The following is a 15,017-nucleotide window of genomic DNA, read 5'->3' on the forward strand; positions in this document are numbered from 1 at the left end:
TTAATTTGTATTTCCCTAATGGTTAGTGACATCGAGCAACTTTTCTTTTTATTTAAAAAAAAATTTTTTTTTTTAACATTTATTTATTTTTGAGACAGAGAGAGAGCATGAACAGGGGAGGGTCAGAGAAAGAGGGAGACACAGAATCTGAAACAGGCTCCAGGCTCTGAGCTGTCAGCACAGAGCCCGACGCGGGGCTCGAACCCACGGACCGCGAGATCATGACCTGAGCCGAAGTCGGACGCTTAACCGACTGAGCCACCCAGGCACCCCGCAACTTTTCTTTTTAATTAATTTATTTTGAAAGAGGGAGAGAGAGTGCATGCACAAGTGGGGGAGGGACAGAGAGAGAGGGAGAGTGAAGGCTGGGCAGAGCCCAACATGGGGCTCAATCTTAGGAACTGAGATCGTGACCTGAGCTGAAATCAAGAGTCAGATGCTTAGCCGACTGAGCCATCAGGTGCCCTGGGCATTTTTTTCAATGTGTTCACTGGCCATTTGTATATCTTCTTTGGAGAAATATATACGTAAGACCTATGTTTTTTAATTGGATTGTTTGGGGGGGGGTTGCTATTCAGTTGTAGAATTCTTTTATATTTTCTGGATGTTAATTCCTTATCAGATACAGGTTTGTGAATGTTTTCTCCCCTCCCATGGGCTGCCTTTCCACTGTGTTTGTAGTGTCCTTTGATGCACTTTTGTTGCTTGTGCTTTTAGTGTCACATCCAAGAAGTCGTTACCCAGTCCACTGTTATAAAGGCTTTTCTCCTTTTTTTCTAAAAGTTTTATAGTTTTAGCTCTTATGTTTAGGTCTTTGATCCATGACAGTTAATTTTTGTGTATGGTAGAAATTAACAAAGAGTTTAATCATTTTGTTGCATCTGTTTCTATAAATAAAGAATGAAGTAAAAAATTTCTGACTGTAGAACAGCAATTTTTATTTCTTTACCTAATACTGCAGAGGTAAATATTACACAGGTACCTTTGCCTTGTTGTAGGTGAAAACTGATTTGGAGAATGAAAAGTAGCCAGTTATATTGCTAACTTTGGATAACTGAACTACAAGAAAACATTTATTTTACTGTCTCCTTAGAGCCAAGATTCTGGGTCTGATAATCGTATAAACACAGTCAGTCTCAAAGAAGCCTTGGAAAGGTTTGATCACAGCCCAACTCCTTCTGCTTCCTCCCGGAGTTCAAGAAAATCATCTCACACAGCAGTCTCAGACCCTTCCTGTGAGTACGCTAGCTTGAAAGCAGACTTTCTTTCAAGAGAGTGCTTCTAAATTGTTATTGGTGTCAGCATTTTTCATCAAATGCTACTTTAGTATTATTTTTACATGAAAAAGTTTACTGTAGTATTGTTTGTTAAAAAGCTAGAAACACTCTTTTTAAGTTTATTTTTTTAATTCAAGTATAATTAACATGTTATATTAGCTTCAGGTGTTCAATATAATGTTTTAACAATTCTATACATTATTTAGTGCTCATCATAGTAAGTATACTCTTAATCCCCTTTGCCAATTTAAGAAAAAAAAGAAATGAATAAAGAAAAAGGCAAACAAAAAACCAGACTCTTAAATGTAGAGAACAGACTGGTTGGTTTCCAGAGGGAAGGCAGGAAGGAAGATGGGTAAAATGCTACTTAAAAATGATTAGTTTTACATTTCTGAACTCTGTTAACTTTTCCAGTGAGCAAGAGGCACACTGCTCACATTTAACAAAGAATTATTTATAAAATAGCCTGTAAAATATTTAGGTAGTAGTGTTGGTATTGTTATGTTGCTTTTAATCATCCCTCAAAAAATAAAGCAAAACTGTTTATTCCTTTTTTACTGGTAGAACCTGTCAGTGTTCTTTAAGTTTGCTTTTTGAGAGTTTTTTTTAGTTCTTGTTTTAAATGAAGACTTGCATAGTTATCATTGAATTAGTAACCTTTTTCTTTTTGTTTAAAGAGTTAAGCCCTTTCATTTCCCAGGGTATTAAAACTATATATTATAAGGAAAAGGAGGTTGTTGGAACCACTTAACACCATGGGTAGAACATTAAAGAGGTTAAACATAGAATTTCTGAAACCTTAGGAAAAAAAATTTCTCCTTTGTAGCTGTTTTCCTCATTTTATAAAAGAGAAATTATACTTTTATGTTATGCTTTTAATGGAGGGAGGTACAAAATGCAAATCAGTGTAAATCAGTACATACTCATTAACATAATGATGAATGTAAATTAGGAATGCATTGCTAAACCTCAAAAACTACAGTTCCTTGCAACCTAAAGTAAACCTTTAGTTTACTGCAGTAAAAATACTTAAAATGAGATCCACCTTCTTAAATGTTTAACCATACGATACACTATTGTTGACTATAAGTACAATGTAGTGCAGACCTCTAGAGCTTATTCATTGTAGTAAATGGAGATGTTATTGATTAGTAACTCCATATTTTCTTCAATGCCCCCAGCCCTTGGCAAGCACCGTTCTAGTCTTTGATTCAATGGATTTGCCTATTTTAGATACCTCATATGATGGAGTCATGCAGTACTTGTTTTTACATCATTGGCTTATTTCACTTAGCATAACATCCTCAAGATTCACCCATGTTGTATATCTTGAAATTTTCCATTCTTTTTTAAGGTTGAATAGTATTCCATTGTATGTATATTACCACATGCTGTTTTTTCCATTCACCTGTCAGACATTTAGATTGTTTCCACATCTTGGCTATTGTGAATGGTGCTGCAGTGAGCATAGGAGTGCAAATATCTCTTTGAGATTCTGATTTCAATTCTTTTGGATAAATACCCAGAGGTGGAATTGCTGGATCACATTTGGTAGTTCTATTTTTAATTTTTGGAGAAACCTCCATTACTGTTTCCCACAGTGGCTGCAGCATTTCACATCCCCACCAATTTTAAGTGTACAAGCGTTCTAATTTCTCCACATTCTGGGCAGCACTTTTTTCTTCTTTTTTTGATAATAGCCATCTTACCAGGTGGTATCTGGTAATGAAGTTGTATCTCATTGTGGTTTTGATTTGCATTTTCCTGACGAGTGATGTTGACCATTTTTTCATATGCTGGTTGGCCATTTGTAGATCTTCCTTGGAGAAATGTCTATATTCAAGTCCTTAAGCCATTTTGTATTGAGTTATTAGGTTTTTTACTATTGAGTTATAGGAGTAGTAACCATTTTTAAATTCAAAGTTTTCCTGTCTCAAATATTTATTTTGTCCTTAAGAAAAAAGTAATTCAAATGAGCCATCTTATTGTCATAGACTTCACTTTAATTAAATAATTTAGAAAAATAACTTAAAGATCATTTTTATTCACTGAAATCCATTTTGAGATTAATCTTTGGGAATTTTATTTTATAAAGTACTAACACTGTTTTGTTTTTGTTGACTGACATCAGCAACACCAACAAAGATCCCAACAGATACTAGCACTCCTCCCAGACCGCATTTACCAGCTCATGAAAAGATGGCACCAAGGAGGTCATCATTTAGTAGTCAGGTAACTCTTCAGTATTCTTCTGAATACAGAGTTATTAAAAGGGAAAAAAATCATCCAAATCCTTAGAATTCATTAATTTGTTATCCCTTTCTATAAAGACCAACACAGCTGTTGATAAATAACACTCGAGATCTTTCCTTTTTGTGAAGTAGTTCTCAAACATATGCTTTTGATTATTTTACAGGTAAAACATTAGATATTTATTTTAATTAATAAAAGTTAATTGGGGCACCTGGGTGGTTCAGTTATTTGAGTGTCCAACTCTTGATTTTGGCTCAGCTCGTGATCTCACGGTTGGTGAGATCGAGCCCCTCTGCGCTGTCAACACAGATCCTGCTTGGGATTCTCTCTCTCTTTCTTCTTCCCACCAAAGTTAAATAAAAAATAAGAAAAATTAATAATTTAGAGCCATTTTATATTTAATTTCTAATACCAGTCACTTTCAGTTCTGTCTTTTAACTTTTACTGAGAGCCCATGCAAGGTAATGTGGCAGATGCCTTACAAGATACAAGGATAAATAGGGAATAGACATGTCCAGTGTAGAGGGGGAAACATGCATGCCTGCACTCAGCTAAAAATGCATGAGGCAAAGTGTAATTCTCTTATAAAGATACCATTTCTGGTGAAATGGTATTTCTGGTGAAACTACTTATGGATGGGTATAATTGTCACTCATTATTTTTTATTTTGCTCCTAGTCCATAAATTCCCAGTCTGTTGGTCAGTCATTAACACAACCAGTGATGTCTCAAGCTGCAAATTTACCAATTCCACAAGGCATGTCCCAGGTATTTTTTGTTTGTTTGTTTGTTTGAAACAGTTGAGTATTTTAAAATGATAAATGGTTTTTAAGGTAATAGAGATTTTTAAAAATACATACTTTTAGTGCAGTGAATCTCATGTGTGGCCATTTATAATGTCTGGGGGATATTTTTAATTGTCAGTGATTATTGGGTACCACTGGCCCTTCATAGGCAAGGACCAGGGATGCTATTTGTCTTGAAAGATGCATGACAGGGGCGTCCTGGGTGGCTCAGTCGGTTAAGCGTCCGACTTCGGCTCAGGTCATGATCTCGCAGTCTGTGGGTTCAGGCCCCGCGTCGGGCTCTGTGCTGACTGCTCAGAGCCTGGAGCCTGTTTCGGATTCTGTGTCTCCCTCTCTCTCTGACCCTCCCCCGTTCATGCTCTGTCTCTCTCTGTCTCAAAAATAAACAAACATTAAAAAAAAAATTAAAAAAAAAAAAGATGCATGACAGTTTTGTACAACAAAGAATTATCCTGCCTAATATGCTATAATACTCCACTGAGAGACACTACAGATAGAAATAGAAGGATATTAAAGATGAAATATAGCTGTTCATTTTGTTCTTCCTATGGATAGTGGAAGAATTAAGTAATTTTATTCATATATTCATTCATACACAGGGCATTTATTGAGTTCTTGAGATATTGCAGGTGCTTGCAATATTAATATATGTACTGTAAGATTTTATTACATCTAGAAGGAATGACAGATAACTACAGTGCAATATTGTATAGTCTGTGCCCAAGGTATATAGGCTGATATATGAGCACATTAGATGGACCCCTTATGCAGCCTGAGGAAGTGAATGAAAACTTTCTGGAAGAATTGTTGCTTGGGCTCAGTCCTGAAGGAGACCTACATACAGAAATTAGCAAGGAGACAAAAGAATAGGTATTATAAAATTGACACTAAATTACTTTTGATTAGAAATTCCTAACTTTTAATTTATGACTCTCTATTCATTCAGTGCTTCAAACACATTAAAAATACTAGATAGTGGTAAAAATAATCCAAACTGTTTTGTTTGGTGTTAAATATATCTTGACTTAACAGTATTTCAAATAATGATAGTTAAGAATAGGTAAAAAACATTTTTCTAAAAATACCTTTATCTTACATGGTTTTTATCTAAATTATACTATATATAATTTTAGCCATTATATGACACCTGTACAAGTATATTGACAATGTTGTAAATTATCTAAACACCATAACCTTGACTTCCTGTAACATGATTATATAAGGTGCTTAAATATTATCTGTTGTTACAGTAGTTTTCATCATCGAGTCCTCAATGCTTTTTATTCTGAAGGTTAACAGATTTTTTATGTAAATATTTAGGCATACTTTCAATATTATTAGTTCACTAATCTCAAGATACTGGATGACTATTTCTTAACATTTTAAAGGGATATTTTCATGAAATTTAATAATACCTGCTATGTCAAAAATGTTCATAACTATCCAGACCTCATATTTTGTTGAGTGATAAAGCCACTTTGCCTCTTAGTTCTGAGATTTTTTTTTCCTGTTATTCTGCCTTCTGTTTATATCTTATTTGCATTTAATAGAAATCCTTTAAGTAATATCAATGTAAAGTTTATTCAAAGGTATAAATAACTTTTGTTAGGATAAAATATATTTGTATGACATAAATACAACATTTTGAATAATATTTTTAAGAGGCAGAGCTCAAGTACAAATTTGTAATGTTTTCTCATACCTAGTGTAATCTAATGTAAGATATGATTATTGTCAACTTTAGAAGTCTGAGTTGTATACTTTTTGAAAAGTAGTATTCACTATCAGTACAAACTTTTGAAGATAAAGAAAAAAAACTTTTGGGAGAGCATGTCTCACTTTTAGATGCAGTTCACTATGGGAGGCTATTTTAAGATTAAGGCACATTTCCAATAAATTGAAATTCTTTTTGGTATACTATATCCTGTGCTAAATATTCATAGAAATAGTTAAATGAGCCTGTATAGACTTAAGTGATGAATCACTAAGTGTGGCTAAATGTCAAGCAGTAGTAAATAAAAGCTGCTTATGACTCAAGTAAAACATAGTGAAATAAGATTGAAACTCCTGGAAGTAGAATAACAGTGTTTTCATTCATGTCTGCACTTATTCATTCATAATTGCTTAGTCTTTAAAAGCCTACATTTTGTACTTGTCTGAGAACAGTTTTAGTTGAAAATGTGAGGGGGCGCCTGGGTGGCTCAGTTGGTTAAGTGTCCGACTTCAGCTCAGGTCATAATCTTGTGGTTTGTGAGTTTGAGCCCTGCGTCAGGCTCTGTGCTGACAGCTTGGAGCCTGGAGCCTGCTTTCAGATTCTGTGTTTCCCTCTCTCTCTGCCCCTCCCCTGCTCACACTCTGTGTCTGTCTCAAAAATAAAAAAACATTAAAAATTTTTTTGAGAAAAAGGAAATAGTAAAAATATGGTTAGTTATCTGTTTAGATTTTTATAACCTTCAAGTGTGTACAAAGAGGACATTGTAGGGATGACAGAATTTGATATGAGTAACTCTAAGAACCGGCTACTTTTTCATTTGTTAAATGGTAGAGATTAAGAAACTTGTTCTAGGAAATGGTAGAGCCACAATATGATCTCTGGTCTTCTAATGCCAGTGTATACTCATAATCAGTCAAGATCTGGTCAGAAGTCAGAAGCCATACCGGAAATTTGAATAGGGCTAATATAAAAAAATATATTAACTGGTAACAGGGAATTCTAAAGAATACAGGCATAATGGATGTAGGGGGCAGCCACTAACCGCAAGTGAAAAGGAGAGTACTGTATGCAAAGAAGGAACAACTTGGAAAACTCTCCCAACCTCCTAAACTTCTTCGTCCAGGCTAGGTTGAAACTCAGTTCCCATTGGGGTTGGTGTGGCTGTAGCCACTGGATGAGAGGGAGGTTCACTGAGGTGCCAGAGACCAGGGCTGGAGGGCAGGAAGCCACCTGCTGGGGTACCAGCAAAATTTGTTGGGGAGCTTCCCATAAGGATGCCAGTGGGACTTGCTGGAAAGCCACCTCCCTTTGCAGTATCCCTCTAGCTCCATCTACTGACATGACTAAGTTTGTGTCCACTGACAAAGGAAGATGTTTATAAGGTCCAGCTCCAGTAGCACAAAGCTAAGCAAAGGTGGGTGAATTAGGAGCCAAGAGGCAATACGTTAGTAATTGGTATAACATTTTTAACTCATGATATATACTGCTTATTTTTCACATTGCACAATTATGAAGAATAAGTGATTCTAAAATATGTTACACTTTTTCCAAACATGGGACTTCAGTTTCAGTTTTCAGCTCAGTTAGGAGCCATGCAGCATCTAAAAGACCAATTAGAGCAACGGACACGGATGATAGAGGCAAACATTCATCGGCAACAAGAAGAACTAAGAAAAATTCAAGAACAACTTCAAATGGTCCATGGTCAAGGGCTGCAGGTAAGTTATTATATTTGAATACAACAAAGCATGCCATTCACATTTTGGTTTCTTAATAAAATTGATTTTTCTTACTTAAAAATGAGATGCAAGATGGGGCGCCTGGGTGGCGCAGTCGGTTAAGCGTCCGACTTCAGCCAGGTCACGATCTCGCGGTCCGTGAGTTCGAGCCCCGCGTCAGGCTCTGGGCTGATGGCTCAGAGCCTGGAGCCTGTTTCCGATTCTGTGTCTCCCTCTCTCTCTGCCCCTCCCCCGTTCATGCTCTGTCTCTCTCTGTCCCAAAAATAAATAAAAACGTTGAAAAAAAAATTTTTTTTTAAATAAATAAATAAATAAAAATGAGATGCAAGAAATACATTTCATCAATTTGGTTCAGTAAATACTCATTGGTTACCTACTCAATATGATTGAATTTATAGTCTGATTCATTCCTAAGAATATTTCCATCAACATCCTTGTTTCTCCAGATTAGATTCATCTTGTATAGTCTTTATTTTTAGTAAGCTTATACCCATAATATGAAAATAATATTTTATGTAGACTTTTAGGTACATGTTGGTACAGAATTTAGAAATCAATCATCAGTCATTGTTTTAGTGAAATATCAGTAGGTATGATTCAAATTAGTCTTATTTGGTCAATCTACTGACCCACTAAAGTTACTTCTGTCAGACTAGTATTTTGGAGAAGGGAAACTTTAAGTGAAAACTACTTCTGTCTCATGCCATAAATTATGAATGATAGGTGATGAAGAACCAGCAGGTCACAGGCCCTTTTTTTTTTTTTTCCAATATAATTTATTGTCAAATTGGCTAATATACAGGGTGTAAAGTGTGCTCTTCGTTTTTGGGGTAAATTCCCATGGTTCATCGCTTACATATAACACCCGGTGCTCCTCCCAACAAGTGCCCTCCTCAATGCCCTTTACCCATTTTCCCCTCTCCCCCACCGTCCATCAACCCTCAGATTGTTCTCTGTATTTGTTTCCTATGGTTTGCCTTCTTCCCTTTCTTTTTGTAACTTTTTTCCCCCTTCTCTTCCCCCATGGTCTTCTGTTAAGTTTCTCAAGATCCACATTTGAGTGAAAACATGATATCTTTCTCTGACTGACTTATTTCACTCAGCATATACCTTCCAGTTCTATCCATGTTGCTGCAAGTGGCATGATTTCATTCTTTCTCATTGTCAAGTAGTATTCCATTGTACATATAAACCACATCTTCTATATCCATTCATCAGTTGATGGACATTTAGGCTCTTTCCATAATTTGGCTATTGTTGAAAGCACTGCTATAAATGTTGGGGTACACGTGCCCCTATGAATCAGCATTCCTATATCTTTTGAATAAATTCCTAGTAATGCTATTGCTGGGTTGTAGGATAGGAACCTCCACACTGTTTTCCAGTTTGCATTCCCACCAACAGTGCACGAGGGTTCCCTTTTCTCCACATCCTTGCCAGTATCTGTAGTTTCCTGAGTTGTTGATTTTAGCTACTCTGACTGGTGTGAGGTGGTATCTCAGTGTGGTTTTGGTTTGTAGTTCCCTGATGATGAGTGACGTTGAGCATCTTTTCATGTCTGGTGGCCATCTGGATGTCTTCTTTGGAAAAGTGTCTATTCATGTCTTCTGCCCATTTCTTCACTGGTTTATTTGTTTTTCAGGTGTGGAGTTTAGTAAGTTTTTTGGTAGATTTGGGGTATTAACCCTTTATCCAATACATCATTTGCAAATATCTTTCCCCATTCTGTCGGTTGCCTTTTAGTTTTGTTGATCGTTTCCTTTGCAGTGCAGAAGCTTTTTATCTTTCAACATTTATTTATTTTTGGGACAGAGAGAGACAGAGCATGAACAGGGGAGGGGCAGAGAGAGAGGGAGACACAGAATCGGAAACAGGCTCCAGGCTCTGAGCCACCAGCCCAGAGCCTGATGCGGGGCTCGAACTCACGGACCGCGAGATCGTGACCTGGCTGAAGCCGGACGCTTAACCGACTGCGCCACCCAGGCGCCCCAGAAGCTTTTTATCTTGATGAAGTCTCAATAGTTCATTTTTGCTTTTATTTCCCTTGCCTCTGGAGACTTACTGAACAAGAAGTTGCGGCTGAGGTCAAAGAGATTGTTGCCTGCTTTCTCCTCTAAGGTTTTGATGGTTTCCTGTCTCACATTGAGGTCTTTCATCCATTTTGAATTTATTTTTGTGTATTCTGTAAGAAAGTGGTCTAGTTTCATTCTTCTGCATGTTGTTGTCCAGTTCTCCCAGCACCATTTGCTAAAGAGACTATCTTTTTTCCATTGGATACTCTTTCCTGCTTTGTCAAAGATTAGTTGGCCATACATTTGTGGGTCCAATTCTGGGTTCTCTATTCTATTCCATTGGTCTATGTGTCTGTTTTTGTGCCAATGACTATACTGTCTTGATGATTACAGTTTTGTAGTAGAGGCTAAAGTCTGGGTTTGTGATGCCTCCAGCTCTGGTTTTCCTTTTCAACATTACTTTGGCTATTTGGTGTCTTTTGTGCTTCCATACAAATTTTAGGATTGTTTGTTCTAGCTTTGAGAAGAATGCCAGTGCAATTTTGATTGGGATTGCATTCGATTGTAGATTGCTTTGGGTAGTATTGACATTTTAACAATATTTATTCTTCTAATCCATGAGCATGGATGTTTTTCCATTTCTTTGTGTCTTCAGTTTCCTTCGTAAGTTTTCTATAGTTTTCAGCATACGGATCCTTTACATCTTTGGTTAGGTTTATCCTAGGTATTTTATGGTTCTTGGTGCAATTATAAATGGGATCGATTTCTTGATTTTCTGTTGCTTTGTTATTGGTGTATAGAAATGCAGCCAATTTCTGTACATCGATTTTTGTACCCTGCAACTTTGCTGAATTCATGAATCAGTTCTAGCAACCTTTTGGTGGAGTCTTTCAGGTTTTCCATGTAGAGTATCATGTCATCTGCCAAAAGCGAAAGTTTGACTACTTCTTTGTCAATTTGGATGCCTTTTATTTCGTTTTGTTGTCTGATTGTTTGTGCTAGGACTTCTAACACTGTGTTAAGCAACAGTGGTGAGAGTGGTCATCCTTGTCGTGTTCCTGATCTCAGGGAGAAAGCTCTCAGTTTTTCCCCATTGAGAATGATATTAGCTGTGGGCCTTCATCTATGGCTTTTATGATAAGGTATGTTCCTTCTAACCTGACTTTCTTGAAGGTTTTTATTAAGAAAGGATACTGTATATTGTCAAATGCTTTTTCTGCATCTGTTGACAGATCATATGGTTCTTGTCCTTTATTAATGTGATATATGGCATTGATTGATTTGTGAATATTGAGCCAGCCCTGCAGTCCAGGAATGAATCCCACTTGATCATGGTAAATAATTCTTGTTATGTGCTGTTAAGTTCAATTTGCTAGTATCTTGTTTAGGATTTTTGCACCCATGTTCATCAGAGATACTGGCCTGTAATTCTCCTTTTTTGTGGGGTCTCTGTCTGGTTTGGGAATCAAGATAATGTTGGCTTCCTAGAATGAGTCCAGAAGTTTCCTTCCATTTCTATATTTTGGAACAGCTTGAGGATAGGTATTAACTCTGCTTTTAAGTGTCTGGTAGAATTCCCCTGGGAAGCCAACTGGCCCAGGACTCTTAATTAATGCAAGATTTTTAATAACTGATTCAATTTCTTCACTACTTATGGGTCTGTTCAAATTTTTTATTTCTTCTCATTTGAGTTTTGGTACTATGTGAGTGAGTGTCTAGGAATTTATCCATTTCTTCCAGATTATCCAGTTTGTTGGCATATAATTTTTCATAGTATTCTCTAATAATTGTTTGTATGTCTGTGGTGTTGGTTGTGATCTCTCCTCTTTCATTTGTGATTTTATCTGTTTGGGTCCTCTCTCCTCTTTTTGAGAAGTCTGGCTAGGGATGTATCAATTTCGTTTATTTTTTCAAAAAACCAACTCAGTTACATTGATCCGTTCTGCTGGTTTTTTTGTATTCTGTATTGTTTATTTCTGCTCTGATCTTTGTTATTTCTCTTCTTCTGGTGGCCTTGGGGTTTCTTTGTTGTTCTGCTTCTAGTTCCTTTAGGTATGCTGTTAGATTTTGTATTTGGGATTTTTCTTGTTTCTTGAGATAGACCTGGATTGCAATATATTTTCCTTTTAGGACTACCTTTGCTGTATCCCAAAGGGTTTAGACTGTTGTGTTTTCATTTTCATTTGTTTCCATATATTTTTAAATTTCTTCTTTAGTTGCCTGGTTGACCCATTCATTCTTTAGTAGGATGTTCTTTAACCTCCATGCATTTGGAGGTTTTCCAAACTTTTTCCTGTGGTTGTTTTCAAGTTTCATAGCATTGTGATCTGAAAATGTGCATGGTATTAACTCAATTCTTTTATATTTATCAAGAGCTGTTTTGTGACCCAGTAAGTGATCTGTTTTGAGAATGTTCTGTGTGCACTTGTGAAGAATGTATATTCTGCTGTTTTAGGATGAAAAGTTCTGAATATATCTGTCAAGTCCATCTGGTCCATTGTATCATTAAGGGCCATTGTTTCTGTTGATTTTCTGTCTGGGTGATCTGTCCATTGTTGTAAGTGGAGTATTAAAGTCCCCTGCAATTAGCACATTCTTACCAATAAGATTGCTTATGTTTGTGATTGATTGTTTTATATATTTGGGTGCTTCTGAATTCACTGCATAAGCGTTTATAATTATTAATTGTTCTTTAAGGGTAGACCTTGTAATTATACATAAGGCCCTTCTTCATCTCTTGTTACAGCCTTTAGTTGAAAATCTAATTTGTCCACTATAAGTATGGCTACTCTAGCTTTCTTTTGACTTCCAGTAGCATGATAGATGGTTTTCCATCCCCTCACTTTCAATCTGAAGGTGTCCTCAGGTCTAAAATGGGTCTCTTGTAGACAGTAAATAGATGGATCTTGTTTTTTTATCCATTCTGATAACCTGTGTCTTTTGATTAGAGCGTTTAGTCCGTTAACATTCAGTGTTATTATTGAAAGATATGGATTAGACTCATTGTGTTAGCTGTAGGTTTCATGCTTGTAGTGATTTCTCTGGTCCTTTGTGGTCTTTGCAAAACATTGCACTCAGAGTCCCCCTTAGGATCTCTTGTAGGGCTGGTTTAGTGGTGATGAATTCCTTCAGTTTTTGTCTGGTAAAACCTTTATCTCTCCTGCTATTCTGAATGACAGGCTTGCTGGATAAAGGATTCTCGGCTGCATATTTTTCCTATTCAGCACATTGAACATTTCCTGCCACTCCCCTCTGGCCTGCCAAGTTTCAGTAGGTGGGTCTCCTACTACCCTTATGTGTCTACCCTTGTAGGTTAAGACCCATTTGTCCCTAGCTTCTTTCAGAAATCTCTCTTTATCTTTGTATTTAGCCACTTTCACTATGATATGTCATGCAGAAGATTGATTCAAGTTACATCTGAAGGGAGTTCTCTGTGCCTCCTGGATTTCAATGTCTGTTTCCTTCCCCAGATAGGGGAAGTTCTCAGCTGTGATTTGTTCAAGCACACCTTTGGCCCCTTTCTCTCTCTTCTTCTTCTGGAACTCCCATGGTACAAATATTGTTCCATTTCATTGAGTCACTTAGTTCTCTAATTCACTGCTTGTGGTCCAGAATTTTTTTCTTTCTCAGCTTCATCTTTTTCCACAATTTTATCTGTTTCACCTATTCTCCCCTCTGCCTCTTCAATCCTTGCTGTTACCGCCTCTAGTTTATTTTGCACCTCATTTACAACATTTTTTAATTCATCATGACTGTTTTTTAGTCCCTTCATCTCTGCAGCAGTAGATTCTCTGCTGTGTTCTGTCTTCTGTGTGTTCTGTCTATGCTTTTTTCAAGCCCAGAGATGAATTTTATGACAATTATTCTAAATTCTTGTTTAGTTATATTGTTTATATCTGTTTTGGTCAATTCTTTAGCAGTCATTTCTTCCTGGAATTTCTTTTGAGGGGAATTCTTCCGTTTCATCATTTTGGCTAGTTTTCTGTCCCTTATGTGGCCTGCACCTGGGAGCACTACTATATTAAAGAGGGGTCATACACTATCCAGGGCCTGGCCCTTCAGGAGGTGTTTTTTCGAGTGTGTTCTTTGTTCTCTGTTGTTGTGATTCTGGTTGCTTTATCTCCCTACGTGTAGTCATGTTTTGGACCCTCCACTAGGTGTGCTTTGATTTGTTTGCTGAAGTAGCCCTGTGGCCCACTAGGTGTCCCTGTGGGTCCCTGGAGACATCTTTGTCACTATGCAGCCCGGACTCTTGGAATTCAAAGTCCTTTGGCCTCAATACTGCTGTGTTTGAGAGATGAGGGAATTTCAGGTCCCCCTACTTCTCCACCATGTTGGATCTCTTCCGGTCCATAGGCCTTGAGTAGCACTGAGCTAGGGTAATGTCATCTGATGAAACAAATGGTCCCCAACATGTAAAGTGTTCAAACAAGTAGAGGTTTTGAAATTTATAACACTTTTTCTGACAATTGGAAACATGATAGAGTTAGGATAACTGGAAGAATGAATATGAATTATGTTTTATTCTGTATTTATTGCTAATTCATTCAGAATGACTTAGACCATCCTGATATTTGCTTTTAAAACTTAATTTGTAGGAGTGCTTAGGTGGCTCAGTTGGTTAAGTGTCTGACTTTGGCTCAGGTCATGATCTCACGGTACAATGTGATCTTTATTTCTGAAGATGTTTTTACAGCAGTCAACCCCTGGTTTGAATTTTGGTTCTGTTCAACTTTCTTCTGGAAATTCATCTAACATCCAGCAACTTGCACCTATAAGTATGCAGGGCCAGGTCGTTCAAACCAACCAAATTCAGAGTGGAATGAATACTGGACACATTGGCACAACTCAGCATATGATACAACAGCAGACTTTACAAAGTACATCAAGTCAGGTAATGATATCAAGTATAGTGGGTTATGGAGTGCTCAGTGACTGAAATGTGTGCTATTGCTGAAACAAAAATGAAGCTCTATCTCAAATAATTCCATATTTTAACAGTAATAATTAGAAAGTTTAGTTTAGGGGCTCCTGGCTGGTTCAGCCAGTAAGACTGTATTGTCTCATGATATCAGGGTTGTGAGTTCAAGCCTCACCTTGGGCTTGGAGTCTACTTTAAAAATAAATAAATAAAATAATAGGAAGTTTTATTTTTGAGGGTGATCATTAAAATATTTGGTACAAAATTGTTAAATTGTTGATGTTAAATGCTTTCAG

General features: G+C 36.9%; 1 protein-coding gene across 5 annotated transcripts in view; it reads left to right on the forward strand.

Moving 5' to 3' along the window:
• The window catches only part of CLOCK (clock circadian regulator), a 130,311-nt gene that overhangs the window by 98,052 nt on the left and 17,242 nt on the right, over positions 1-15,017 (forward strand). For all 5 annotated transcript variants that reach the window (XM_045474002.1, XM_045474003.1, XM_045474001.1 and 2 more), the window contains 5 exons: positions 1,094-1,235; positions 3,409-3,509; positions 4,208-4,297; positions 7,615-7,767; positions 14,485-14,694. In XM_045474002.1, the coding sequence (XP_045329958.1) occupies positions 1,094-1,235; positions 3,409-3,509; positions 4,208-4,297; positions 7,615-7,767; positions 14,485-14,694 (696 nt within the window). The remainder of the gene's footprint in view (positions 1-1,093; positions 1,236-3,408; positions 3,510-4,207; positions 4,298-7,614; positions 7,768-14,484; positions 14,695-15,017) is intronic.

Source organism: Leopardus geoffroyi, chromosome B1, assembly GCF_018350155.1.
Source record: "Leopardus geoffroyi isolate Oge1 chromosome B1, O.geoffroyi_Oge1_pat1.0, whole genome shotgun sequence".
In the NCBI taxonomy this organism is placed as follows: domain Eukaryota; kingdom Metazoa; phylum Chordata; class Mammalia; order Carnivora; family Felidae; genus Leopardus; species Leopardus geoffroyi.